The sequence below is a fragment of the Pteropus medius genome, unplaced genomic scaffold (assembly GCF_902729225.1).
Source record: "Pteropus medius unplaced genomic scaffold, Ma_sr-lr_union100, whole genome shotgun sequence".
Classification (NCBI taxonomy): domain Eukaryota; kingdom Metazoa; phylum Chordata; class Mammalia; order Chiroptera; family Pteropodidae; genus Pteropus; species Pteropus medius.
In genome coordinates, this window is record NW_024346667.1 from 20,212,130 (window position 1) to 20,226,775 (window position 14,646).

Consider the following 14,646-nt stretch of genomic DNA (forward strand, 5'->3'; position numbering starts at 1 on the left):
GCTCTGGTCCCCGCAGGCCTCCCGGCGCTGCGGGGCGGGCCTTCCTCCTCCGGCCCAGGAGCGGAGCCTCTTGGAAAACGAGTATTTGTCCGTAAAAAGAAAAATTGGTGTAGTTGAGTGTTTGCAAACTTGAATACACAAACGTTTCATTGTCTGTGCTTTCTTTAACCATAATCAGTTCCCCTGATCTTGTTGTCCCCAGAGCATACTGCATAAACTTTGAAGGTGGCGGGGGGGGGGCGGGGGGGGGGGGGGGGAGAGGAGGAGGGCGGTTCGGAGAACCGATCAAAAGTATAGCCAAGTGAATTGATAATCTCATGTAGAAATTCATCAATTTTAATTAAACATATTAAGATCATACTTGAAAAATGCAATCATCTCTGAATTTGCGTGTGAGTTTTCCCTAAGATCTGATTTCTCTAATAGTGGCCACTGATGCTAGCAGGGTTTGCAAGGAAATGCCATAATTATAAAATATATACTGTATAGGGAAACTAAATCGTATTATAACTATAGACAGTAATAAATATACAAAAGAACATGATTTTAAAAGGCAATAAAATTATAGACACGTAAGCAAGCTTCTAATATAGATATGGCAATATAATTTAGGTCTATTAGCTTATTAATCTTCCTGAAAATATAAGTCCAGTCTCATAAAAATATTGTAATTATTGAAGTAAATTATACCAGATGATGCTCCTATTAAAAAGCTCTCCTGAATCTACAGAATTATATTATCCACTTGAAAGTTTTAGATAAAGCTCAGTGACCCTGTTATCTAGCTCAGGGATCCATTAATTACCTATATTGTGTAAAAATTTTGTGTTTATGTAAGAACATGAATTTTATTCTGGTGCAGGAGTTTTATAGGTTTCTTTGGATTCATGAAAGGATCCAGGACACTACGAAAAGGTTGAGAATCCTCGTCCTGGCTGACACCCAGAGCTGCCTTATTGGAGCAGTAGGGGTCACTGTTGCTCTTTGAACAGGGTAAGAGGATTTTTTTTTTTTTCCCTGAAGCACATACATGGTGAATAATTTATTTGTAAATATATTTTTAATATAATTAACACAACGATTCTTCCGGATTAGTCTAGTATCCACCTGGCACTATACATAGTTATTACAATATTATTGACTTTATTACCTATGCTGTACTTTACATCTCTGTGACTATTTTGTAACTACCAATTTGTATTTAATCCTTTCACTTTTTTCACCTGGCCCTCCAAACCCCCCCTCCCTTCTGACAACCATCAGTTTGCTCTCTATTATCTATGAATCTGTTTCTGTTTTGTTTATTCATTTATTTTGTTCTTTAGATTCCACATATAAGTGAGATCATATGGTATTTGTCTTTCTCGTCTGACTTATTTTACTTAGTACAATACCCTCTAGGTCCATCCATGTTGTCTCAAATGATATGATTTCATTCTTTTTTTATGGCTAATTAATATTCCATTGTATACATGCACCTATTCTTCTTTATCCAATCACCTATTGGTGGGCACTTAGGTTGAGTCTATATCCTGGCTATTGTATATAATGCTGCAATGAACATAAGGGTACATATATCTTTTCAAATTAGTGTTTTGGATTTCTTTGGATAAATACCCAGAAGTGGAATTGCTGAGTCATAAGGTAGTTCTATTTTCAATTTTTTGAGGAACCTCCATACTATTTTCCATAGCGGCTGCACCAATTTGCAATCCTACCAACAGTGCACAAGGGTACCCTTTTCTCCATATCCTTGCCAATACTTACTGTTTGTTGATTTATTTTGATGATAGCCATTCTGATATGTGTGAGGTGATATCACATTGTGGTTTTAATTTGCACTTCTCTGATGATTAGTGATGTTGAGCATCTTTTCGTATTTCTACTGACCATCTGTATGTCCTCTTTGGAGAAATATCTGTATATTTAGGTCCTCTGCCCATTTTTTAAAAGGAGTATTTGGTTTTTGGGTGTTGAGTTGTATGAGTTCTTTATAAATTATTAAGCCCTTAACCCTTTATCAGATGAATTATTGGCAAATATCTTCTTCCATTCGGTAAGTTGTCTTTTCATTTTGTTGATGGGTTTCCTTCGCTGTGCCAAATCTTTTTAGTTTGATGTAGTCCCATTTTTTTTTCTTTTGTTTCCCTTTCCTGTAGAGCTATATCAGGAAAAATATTAATATAAATATCGTTATGTCTGTTCTGTGAAAACAACAGTACAAATTTTAAGAAAGGCCTCCTTTCATTAGTTAAGCTTTTTTAAAACGCACCAATGGGGGGATCTCTTTATCTCTTTCAAATACTTGTGTCCTTAGCCTTTGAGCAGTGGTAGGTCACAGAAGTGTAGACTTCAGTGTCATTTTTATCAGCTTCCTATTGGATTTTTTACAGAAAGTGTTTTCTGATTTTCATACTCATAAAAATGATGAATATTATCGTTTCTTCTTTCTATTTCTCTGAGCTTAGAGGGTTAAATAAACAATCTTTTTTAGACACTATGCTCTTTATGCACAATATTCTTTCAAGTTTTTCGGCTCCATATGTCCTTTGTCCCATGAATTTTAGATTTGTAATTCATCACTAATTCAAGAGGAAGGAATGGTGAAAGTTATCATTTCTTTTGGAGTTTCTGAGATGGAAAAAGAATCCTTGGACGTTTTTTCCAGGAGTTTGGTCTTTAATAGTTTATTACAAAGGTAAGAATGGGCCCAAATGCTGAGGTAGTGTTAGTGGGTGGGTGTTTTCTGGTAACACAGTTGAGAAGAAAGCTTCTGTGACAACAGGAGACAGTGAGGGAGCTATTCCAGTTAATGCCTAGGAAGGCCTGGAACATAATGAAGCTGCACTGTCAGTTATAAACATCTTAGCAAAGGGTGTGCATGCGCGTGTGTGTGTGTGTGTGTGTGTGTGTGTGTGTGTGGAAAGAGATGGGGGCAGAGTCGGGGGAAATGTTCTTTCTGAGTCTTTTATTTCTTAATAACCAGCTTAAAATCTATATCCCAAAAGGCAGCTTTAGGGTGACAAAAGCTGGCTCCCTTTACCCTCTAGACATGAAGCTTCATGAGTACAGGGCACTTTGCCTCTTCTGGTCACCAGAGTGTCCTTGGCCCCTAGCATACTACCTGGCCACAAAATAGGTGCTTTATAAATATTTCATGAGCACAAATTGCCTTGTGCTCTATAAACTGGTCCTCACATGAATTGTAAAAGTATCAACAAGTGCATTGGCAACTGGTGCCCGAAAATCTGCCTTTATGCCAGACAGCTGCTGGGCAGGCCAAATGATGTTTTCTCTGTCACTGATTTACTGCCCTTGGCTTATGTAATGGTATTCCCAAATATGAAGAGCAATGCACTATTGACCTGAAAACATAACTGAACAAATAGTACTCCCTTCTTCCTCCACCAATGGCATCAATGTTTTAAAGAAATTAAGTACTTTAGCAAGCAAAATCTCTGCAAATATAGTCATTCTTTTTGAAAACATGGTAATTTACTTTGTAATATTAAGCACGTTAGTGTGTTAATGCAGCTGTTTATAACTCTATAGGAAAAAATATCTAACAAGAACTAGAACTTTAAAAAACTCAGTTATTATTACTGCATCGGCCATGCCTCTCACGTGGATGTGAATATTCACACCCATACCGTTACAGGAGAGTGAAATGTAAGTGAAAATAAAGGCTAAGAATGAGTGTGCCAGTCTGAGACACTATGGTCTCAAGACAATGAGCTAGCCAAAACAACAACGACAAACAAACTTAAAAGATACCAGTAAATTCTTTATAATGTTTGTACTTTGTTAGGCAATATGGTGTAACGGGCATAGTGCATGGACTGTAGGATCAGACAGGCCTGGGTCAAGTCCTGGTACTAGTACTTAATACCTTGGGTAGTGTACTTAACCTCACCTAGCCTCATTTCATCATCTGTATAACACAGTGGCTTCAAAAATTAAATCAAATAAACCACTATCAGAGGTTGGCCTCTGAGGCATGTTTCAATGACGGCTAGTGAACTCATTCATTCGACAATTTTTATCAAATGATTGCTACATCTATCTTGCTCACTAGTGTTTCCCCAGCACCAAGCATACTACCTGTCACATAGGAGGCTCTCAGGAACTATTTGTAGAATGAATGTTAAGTCTCTGCTCTTCCATTCTAGTAGTTTCCTCCCACTTCCTTAATGATGATGGCAAGAATGCCAGGCAGAGTATAAAAAAGTGAAAATGTAAAGGAGTTTTCGTTTTAATGTTATACTTGATTCTATAATATGCTAGAAGAAATTTTAAAATTAAAAAACTTCTGGAAATTAAATAATGGTTCTATTGCTACTTGATGAAATGTCAGTGCTTGAAATGAAGTAATAATATGATAATGTTATCCCAAAAGAAAAAAAATTGTTTTAGTCTATTTAACATAGTCTTTTAATTTTATTTATTTTTATTTTTATTGAAATAAAATTGGTATATATTAGTCAGTCTTTTTAAATCAATAGGAATCTGACATCATTAAATAAAACACTGCTTAGATTATTAAATTTTTTCTCAGTTACATTTTGAAGGGAAGTATTCTTGCACCTTAATTTAATTAATACGCACACATATACACACATTTCCTTTTTCAGTCAGATTGTGTGCTCACTAAGAAAAATTAACACTGAACTAATCTTAAAGTACAAAATTAACTCAGTACTAATAAATGAGACATAAACATAGAAAAATCCAATTATTTTACTTAATTTAAACATAATACTTTGCTTCTATAGATCCGAATGAAAAGAATTTGGGAATGCAATCTATCTTACCAAGAGAAGAAAAAAATTTAGTGGGTCTCATACCATTATCAAGAGTCTGATTCAAAGCAGTTTCAAATATATTCTTCTGATCCGACCTGGATAACTCACTGTCTTTAAAATAAAATATTGAAAAATTTTTAATAAGAATGTTTCACCTTCCATAAAAACAAACAAACAAACAAACAACAGAAAATGCTATAAAGCAGCACACTTGCTGGGATATGTGTTGTTGATTTTGGTCTCCCTATTAATTCTTATAGGAGTTGTTAATCCTGATTGCAACAAATGAATGAAAAGATGAGACAGATGGATTTATTGGCTTATAGGAAATGATGAAAAGAAATGGACCAACGTTAGTGTCTGAGCTTATATTTGAAATAGATGCATAAAGACTTCACTAATGTTAAAATAACATTGTTCTATAAACAATACAATATATATTATATAATATAAAAATAAAGTGTTAGGTATGTACTCAATCACCATAATAATGATTTTGATTTAGGAATCTGTAATCTACTAATTATTTTAATAATGTTTAAAATTTGTTGAACATTTTAACTTAATATTAATAAAGGACAAAATATGAAACACTGTCAAAGCAAAAAAAGACTACTTTCTTTTGATGTTTGTCTATCATAAAATAAGGCATGAATTGTAATTTTGTTGTTCTGATTAATGTCTGCAAGAGGATAAACACATGGTGATATAACATTATTCTTTATTTTAATGACCTTTTCAAAAACCGAATTACATGATTACCTCAAACCATGGCCTTTGTGGTACACCTTCAGTGAGCCGACAATGTTAGTGGTTGCCTTGTGAGTAGGTCCAATGTTATGCGCTTGGGTTAAAAATATTTCTTTCTTCACACATTATTTTTAAGCCTTTGCACCATCCACATTAATTTACGGGAAATGTGATACACATATCTTTAAGAATGTCCTAATTTCTTATCATATTGTCCAATTGAATGGATTGAAGAACTTCAGTGTTTCCAAATTCGGCCAACAGAGAATAGTTGGTTGACAAGTAAATAAGTCTTGCTGGGAAAATGTTGCTCAAGTGATAAAACGGTTTAGCCAACAGGTGAATCAAAAAATTAAATATTAACTAAGGAAGGTAACCATTTCTAAAGTCATATCTAACAGAAGATTCAAGTATATATAAGATTGAAGATCTCTCAGTTAAGTCCACAAGCAAAGGACGGTTTCTTGGAACTTCCAAAAATTTTAAATCATGAAACATCTATTACTGCTACTATTATGTGTTTTTATAGTCCAGTCCCAAGATGTCAGTGACTATGAAAATGAGGTGACTTTTTAAAAATTATTATTATGTTGTTACTAATATTATTAATAAAAATATAACAATCATAATCACATGTGAATATTTATTTTTAATGAAATTAACATTGATTTTAGTTGTGAAGTAGAATTGTTAATCTCAGGGACTCATTTTATTTAAAGAATGTTACATAATATTTCTTATATAAAAATAAAATAATAATATCTTGTTTCTGGTTTATCTCTTTTATTTTCCCAGAATGAAGATGAAACACCTAAGGTAAGATGTGTTTTTCTCACTTATTTTCATGAGTACTACAGTTTTCGTTTAGTCCTAGCAATATGTTATTACAAGTATGAGGACAAAAATCTGAAAATTTTGTAGACTATAAAATAATAGGAGAAAAGTATTTTAAAAGAAAAAAAGCTATAGTAGTTGTCTCTTTGGTGAAGGAGGGTCATAGATAGCTCTTGAAATTACTGACTATTTATGAATGAAAATTTTAAACTAAATCTAAAAGCAGAATAGATCGAGTGCAGTGATAGGAAACGAAATACTGGTTTTTTTCCAAAGGAGAAAATTTAAATCATAGGTAGTATTTATTGTTATTATTGATGGTTATGAAACATGTATCCCAGTTTATTCATTTGAAGGACAGTTTTTCCTCAAGTACTGTTTTGCTGATTTATTCCTATTGGTTTGAAGATATCAAAAATATAGACATGCATTTAGGGAAATGAATATTTAAAGAATTTTAATTTTAGTATCAAATGAATCATGATTAAATTTCTTGTATATAATATAGTGTATCACACTAGACAGAAAAGTACACAATATGTTTAAATGAAGTGATTCACTTTGAATCATTTGTTGAATTTGAAGGGAACCTAAGTGTCTAAATATCAAACTATACGCATAAAAAGATAGTTGTCTGGTTAATTGAGTTAGGTAAGAAAAATGTCAAGCATGTTTTAAGAGTAAATATTTGTAAAGTACTTGGCTAAGCACTTTTACATTCCTGCTCACAAACCAATCCCTTCAGAGACAATTTACTGGTTTAGGCTTCAAAATGGATTTTCTATTTTTAGTTATTTCAATAAGTGGTTTTCATAAACCAAAATACCCATATAATTAAAAAAATAGTTTTTATTTCCTTTTTGCTTGTAAAGCTAGACCATCAATGCTGTCTACTAGCACTCTGAAATAGAAAGAAAATATTTTCCTTCTGTTATAATTTGATTTGTAATAAACCAGTGAACTACGTTTCACAAAATTCTGGTTAGAATAGACCAGCTCTGGCTGAGATCATGTCTTTGAAATGAAACATGTATATTTTACCTAATCTTCACACGTTATTATTTTTATTGCAATCACACATAACATATATTATAGTATAAATTCAGCAGTTAAGCAGGGGAATCAGGTACTAGCCTGCCTGGATTTAAAGCCTAGCACCTTCTCACTAAATGTTGAATATTATTATAACTTAATGAGTAAATGACAATAAAATTCCAAATAGAGTCATTGGATGACTTCTAGGCTCACAAAATAGCTAGACTGCTTAGTTTCTGCTTCAGATCTAGTCATCTGTTAATTTGTAATTAAGCCCAAAAAGATGTAATTGCCGACAAAGACCATATGGTAATACAGTTAATTCAAATCAGCCCTTTTATATTGCACTGCATATTTTTCACTTCATTATCTTAGTGTAATATTTTTTTGTTAACAAATAATTTTAATCACAATGCACCTATCTTGAGAATTACTTTAAATATGAAAAAATCATGGTGTTTGATAAAGAAATCATGTAGAAAATTTCATGAAAATGGTTTAGATCAATACTTTTGTTAATAGAAGATATGATTAAGGTTAGGATTAGTAGTGGAAAAACTACTTAAACTATAGTACCTGCTTTGTATGATTGCAATAAAAATAATAACGAGTGCTTACTACATGCCAGGTCCTCTTCTGAGAGTGTCATATGCAATAAATCATTTAATCCTTACAAATCATCTTATGCAGCAGATACTAACTACTATTATCCCTATTTTACAGATAAGGAAACAAGCACAGATAAATTTGCTTGCCTAAGATCTTATGGCTAGTAGGCGGTAGGGTCAAGCCAAGCAGCCTGGCTCCAGAGTGCCTTCCTTATTCCTCTTCAAACATGTTAGAGTCCAAGGTTGTCTTATGACAAATTCTAAGTAAATTTAGCGTTTTAGTAAATCTATATTGTCTTAGGATATTATTATACAGGAGTTAGGCAAATTGATCATCAATTTATAAAAATGAAAGATGGAGAAATAATTAACAATAATTACAGGAATTTAGTAACCAAGTGGCTTGAGAATATTTACTCTTCCTGACAGTATATCAGAAAGAATACATACCAGACACACTATCTTGCGTGTCTCAGTTATAGGTTTCAGGAATCTGAGATTATTACTATTCATAATCTGATGCAGCTTTATTTAGGGCCTCTTTTAAAAAACTACCTGAGGTACAATAGCTTTATGCAGATTTTCTTTCTATTGTTACTAAAGAGACCTAAGCAACCTGTTGATTTACCACCAACGACTAGCCAGTCGATGGACCTTAAGCCAGTCATCAGTTGTGTGATAACCTAAATTATAAAATGAGAGTGTTGGAATAGTTACCTCTCAACTCTTCTATAACACGCTACATTTCATTTCCACCTGGTTCTCTGAAGGCCTCTTTGGATGCCCGCGGTCATCGACCCCTTGACAAGAAGAGAGAAGAGGCTCCCAGCCTGAGACCTGCCCCACCTCCCATCAGTGGAGGAGGCTATCGGGCTCGTCCAGTCAAAGCTGCTGCCAGCATGAAGAAAGTAGAAAGAAAACCCCCTGATGCTGGGGGCTGTCTTCACGCTGACCCAGACCTGGTGGGTGCACTGATGCTCTTGCAGTGGGTCTTCCATGTGTAGAAAGCCTGTCTTCATCATGGCTTCCTATAGCTGCCTTGATCCACGTTGCCATTGTTGTTATTTTTGTTTGTTTATTTTGGAAATAAATACATAAACTTATTGAGCTTTGGTTAAGGGTTCCTTTCTAGTTTCCTTTGTTCTGGGCCCAAGATTACAAATGAGGACATATGGGTATTGCCTTTACTTTTGATTTTTGCCCGCTTCGTTTATTCGGGTGGTGAAATTTTCATAGCCTAATTACATTTATTCTGGATAAGGACTATTTTTCATCTTATTAGGACTATGAAGACTCTAGAATTTCTGGTCTTGTGTAAAGAAAATTGAATGACAAGTTTTTATATCAGCTAATGATATCATTGAATTTTCACTATGTGCTTTTTTCGCAAATACCCATAACCCAAATTCTTCATCTAATGGCTGTTTTTTTATTTGTTTGCAGGGAGTGTTGTGTCCTACAGGATGTCAGTTGCAAGAAACTTTGGTAAAACAGGAAAGGCCAGTCAGAAACAGTGTGAATGAGTTAAATAATAATGTGGAGTCTGTTTCCCAGACATCTTCTACCACCTTTCAGTATATGACTGTTCTAAAAGACATGTGGAAAAAGAGGCAGAAGCAAATAAAAGGTAGATATCCTTATGTTTTCTGTTTGATTCTGTTCTATGATCGGGACTGTTGGACTGCCATGATTATGAGGAGATTAACATTTCTGGATTAGCCCAAATAGCATTCATGCTCTTTCAGTATGGTCCTGATTACTCAAAGGTCCTTGCTAAGGCACCTTCACATGCAACTTGTCAGATAAGCATTATTCAACTCTTATTCCCACTTTAGCATCAGCAAGAATGATTTTCTCTGAAAAATTTTGCTGTGAGTCCTTATTTTTAGTTTATAAGAAATTTGTGACTCAGAAGACAATATTCACACAGTAAAAATCGAACATTTATAGATTTAACATTTGAGGTTTTGATTATAAGGGTAATCTATAATATCCTCAGTTGTGTTGCAAATAATAATAGCTAACCTTTGAAACTTGAGATCTGAATTGAGTGAGATTGGTTTAGTGATTAGGAATCAGCTAGTGAGTCTGGCATCTCCGCGAGCAGCCTTCCCAGATTTGGACATTTTTCAAAGGAATCATGACCTCTCTGTTGTAAATTTTAAGGTTCTGCTATACTTATGTGAGATAGATAAATAAATCAACTCAATCCACTCCATAAAATGTTGAACTGAGATGGAAAGTCTAATACTATTTCCTAAATCCTACTCTTTTCCTCACCAAAGAAAAAACAACCTATTATTATTAGACGCAATTTTTAAACTTACACCTAAGGTAAATTACTAGTATAGTAGCTAGACTATATGTTAATTGGTATATGCCATGTACCAAATAATTTCCCCTAAGTACAACTGCATATCATGACTGCCTGATGGTAGCTCAATGTCCATTAGTTTATTCTCAGAAAATCAAAATCACAATGTATGGTTGAATACATTTAGTTTTCTTATTGGGAGAAAATGCTAACTATTCCTACATAATTTCGTTTTTCCAGAAAATGAAAATGTAATAAGTGAGTACACCTCAGAGCTGGAAAAGCACCGATTATACATAGATGAGACAGTGAATAGTAATATCCCGCTTAACCTTCGTGTACTCCGTTCAATCCTGGAAAACCTGAGAAGCAAAATACAGAAGTTAGAATCTGATGTCTCAGCTCAGATGGAATACTGCCGCACCCCATGCACCGTCAGTTGCAATGTTCCTGTGGTGTCTGGCAAAGGTAACTAGTTAAACATATTTCTGAAGGGTTCCAGAAGAAGAACTCACACTCTCTAAAAATTAAGAGAATAGAAAAAGTCCAGTGGATTTCCCTGCTCTGGAAATGACATTACAGCACATTGGGATGATAGCCCTAGTGTACTGTGTTCTGACGTAGTCTAATGTATTTGCATATTTTTGATGAGCAGGATGTCGTTTAATGATAGTGGTAGCTCCACGTGTGTAATGTACACCTTTGCTTGAATAGATGGCAGAACAAAGAACAAATGCAGGAGTTTCTCCAGCTGGCAGTTTATGGATGTCACAGGACAGGAAAGGTGGAGAAGGGTTTTTCCATCCCCTTGGCTGATAGAACTCAAAACTGAGTTTGATTTTTCAGTAAAAGGAAGATTCAATTTCTATGATATATTCTTAAATGTCTAAAATAAAACATTCTTCAGTAACCTATGTAATCAGTCATTTTATAAAATTGGTGACTAAAGACCAAGTAATAATGTCGTAGTTCTCTGAATATAACATGTTATTTTATGGTTGCAGAATGTGAGGAAATTGTCAGGAATGGAGGTGAAACATCTGAACTGTATCTCATTCAGCCTCACAACTCTATCAAACCATATAGAGTATACTGTGATATGAACACAGAAGGTGGAGGTAAGTATTTGATAGTTGCCGACAAATTATTCTGTAATTATTTTGATACCATTAAATGCCAGGATATAAAACCTAGCTTTAACATAACTAACAATGAGCCATTTGATTTGGAATTCAATTTGATATTTTAAGAGTTATAAAATATCTAAGATTTGCAATTTGGGGTAAGATACAACACTTGTAGTTTTAAAAGATTTTTACAGTTTTTCTCTCATATTTATTTCTTTATTATATCTATTTTGAAGCACTAAATATAGGAGGGCATAAAATAAATTAAGTGGACAAAGAATTCAGATATTCCCCTAAAAGCAACATTATTTGTCAGTGGTTAACATGTGTTGTTTTTATTTCCTTCAATCAAAGGATGGACAGTAATTCAGAATCGTCAAGATGGTAGTGTTGACTTTGGCAGGAAGTGGAATCCATATAAACAAGGATTTGGAAATATTGCAACCAATGAAGATGGGAAAAAATACTGTGGCCTACCAGGTAAAAATTGAGAGTCAAAATAAAATTGTTCTGTTTAAAATATATATTTTTTTCACTTTAGAAAACAGTTAGAAGTCTGTTTTTAGGAATTTCAGGAGGTTAAGAAGAGTTTACGAAAAGTGTGAAAGGTAAAGAAAAGAAAAGAAAGGCAGTTTTTAGTTTCTAAAGGTTTTATTATTGGTGAGATTTTATTCTGTTTACCTTTAGGTGAGTACTGGCTTGGAAATGATAAAATTAGCCAGCTTACTAAGATGGGACCCACAGAACTTTTGATTGAAATGGAGGACTGGAAAGGAGATAAGGTGAAGGCACGCTATGGAGGATTCACTATACAGAACGAGGCTGACAAGTACCAAATCTCAGTGAACAAATATAAGGGAACAGCTGGCAACGCCCTCATGGAAGGAGCCTCTCAACTGGTGGGAGAAAACCGAACAATGACCATTCACAATGGCATGTTCTTCAGCACGTACGACAGAGATAATGATGGCTGGTATGTGTCAAGTTCTTCCCACCTGCTGTAAAAGCCACCTCTAACATTGCTGCTTAGGATCATTAATGATGATAACTAATGTGGTTGATAAGTCTCACTTCACTTAGCCACTGTACTAAGCTCTTTATGTATCACTCTGAAGCATTTCAACTGTAAGGTTGTCGTTATTACCCTTATTTTACAGATGAAGTTTAGAGAGAGTAAGTAACTTACTCAGTCATACAACTATAACAGATGGAGCTGGAATGAGAGCACTCTGACCTTCTGAGTATGAGTGTTTAGATAAATTTCTGTATCTCTGTATTTAATGTGTATATTGAAACCTTCATGTAGTTTTTCAGGGTTTTCTAATACTAAGGAACCCGAAAGCTATCAGTATAAAATAAAAGATATAAGTGAATTTGCCACGTAGGTTCAGTTCTCTCCCTTTCTTGCTATAGGGCAGAGAAAGCCTTTGGTGTATTAGTGTGACTTGACCTATAAAACCAGAGGGAAGGTGTACTGCACACAGCACTGCCCTGTGGGTAATTTGCATGGACTTGACTTGTAGTTCTAATAGCCCTAAATATATTTCCTTTCAGGGTAAATGCAGATCCCGAAAAACAGTGTTCTAAAGAGGATGGTGGCGGATGGTGGTATAATAGATGTCATGCAGCCAATCCAAATGGCAGATACTACTGGGGTGGACAATACAGCTGGGACATGGCAAAACACGGCACAGACGACGGAGTGGTATGGATGAACTGGAAGGGGTCCTGGTATTCGATGAAGAAGATGTCCATGAAGATCAGGCCCTATTTCCCACAGTAATAGTCCCCAAAACATAGATTTTTATTCTTCCATGTGTAACAACATTTTTGTATATTATGTCATTGGAATTTTCTTTCGTATATTATATCAAATTATCAAAAGGTTGTGAGTGTGACTTTCTGAAGAAAGTATTCAGGATAAATGACATTAAAATTATTACACCATTTTCTTTTTTTATTCTTCATTTATATTATTCATCAAGAAGTAACTAAAAGAATAATTGTGGACAATCATTGTTCATAATTTCAATTCCAGTCGATTGTGAAAAGTTTCGCATTAGGAAGAGGAATTTTCTATCCTTATGAAAAACTGTGAGGCAAAATAAAAGCTTATGTTTAAAAGTCCACTTTTAAATATTTATTTATGTAAGATCTGTCACAGAAAACTTTTAAAAAGATTTATTAATTAAACCAGTCTCTGTTGCAATAAACTAATGTTTTCTTTTAAATTTTGTAATCCACATGGTCAGTGAGGTAGGCTTTGAACCTGTAAGAAAAGGGGAACATTCACAAGCTTAACAAGCTAACAAATTGGCACTGAACATTTGAAAATTCAGAATCTCTCTCTGTGCTATGGAAAAACCACCACTCTGTCATTTAGCCAGAACTAGGGATCAGAGATCCCAAGAAGAAAGTCAGGATCAAGTCTTCACTTTTTTTTTTCTTCTGGAAATAATGAGGTAGGAAGCAGCAGTTACCTATTGCCCCAGGAAAAGAGGCCTATCGGCCTCAGTTGGGTTTTTGTTTTTTACATAGTTACACCGGAACCCAGGTAGAAGTGGATTTTCTGTTCTTTCTATGTTTCCCCAAGAAATGAGCATATCAACTCAACATTTGTTTTTGGGTTTTTTTTTAACCTTATATTCTCTCATCACTTCACTCCAACTGCCCTGGGCGACCCCATGACCTTGGTCCTTCTTCCCTTAATGTAGCATCACCGCCACAGATGTTCACGAAAACTTACTGTGCTGAAGCTCATTCTCATAACCTTTGCATCTAAGCAAAGGTGATTTATTCCTGTCATGGAAACATGTCACTCTCTTAATTCCTCATCAAATCCAACTTCAACTTTTATCCGGTTTCCTTGCTGTAAGTTCTGTTCTATCCCTAACCGTACTCTATTACTCTGCCATAACATGTATTGTCCTAAAAATAGAAAATTTTGACCAAGTTACTTTTCTGCTTTATGTTATCTCCTTGTTATTTAAATTTAAGTCCAAATTCCTTATCCGGGAGTGAAAATGATTTGCCGCTTGGTCCCAGCACTCTCTCCTGCCCCTGTTCCCTACACATCTACATTCTTGTCACAGTGAATTTTTCACAATTCCAGGAAAGGTCAGGTCCTTTTGCATGATGCTCCCTTTGTTAACAGTGTTCTTCCCCCAAATCCACTT

General features: G+C 34.6%; 1 protein-coding gene and 1 long non-coding RNA gene across 2 annotated transcripts; both read left to right on the top strand.

Moving 5' to 3' along the window:
• LOC120613420 (uncharacterized) lies at positions 1 to 2,890 on the top strand. Its single transcript, XR_005655698.1, has 3 exons — positions 1 to 112; positions 863 to 993; positions 2,568 to 2,890. It is a non-coding gene; the product is annotated as an uncharacterized LOC120613420 (long non-coding RNA).
• A 3,086-nt stretch (positions 2,891 to 5,976) lies between these two features.
• On the top strand, positions 5,977 to 13,597 carry FGB (fibrinogen beta chain). The gene is made up of 9 exons (XM_039876186.1): positions 5,977 to 6,116; positions 6,348 to 6,368; positions 8,800 to 8,991; positions 9,473 to 9,656; positions 10,584 to 10,811; positions 11,348 to 11,461; positions 11,825 to 11,950; positions 12,158 to 12,443; positions 13,025 to 13,597. The coding sequence occupies exons 1-9, from the start codon at positions 6,042 to 6,044 to the stop codon at positions 13,251 to 13,253; spliced, it is 1,455 nt and encodes a 484-aa protein (XP_039732120.1). The 5' UTR covers positions 5,977 to 6,041; the 3' UTR covers positions 13,254 to 13,597.
• The last annotated feature ends 1,049 nt before the right edge of the window (positions 13,598 to 14,646 follow it).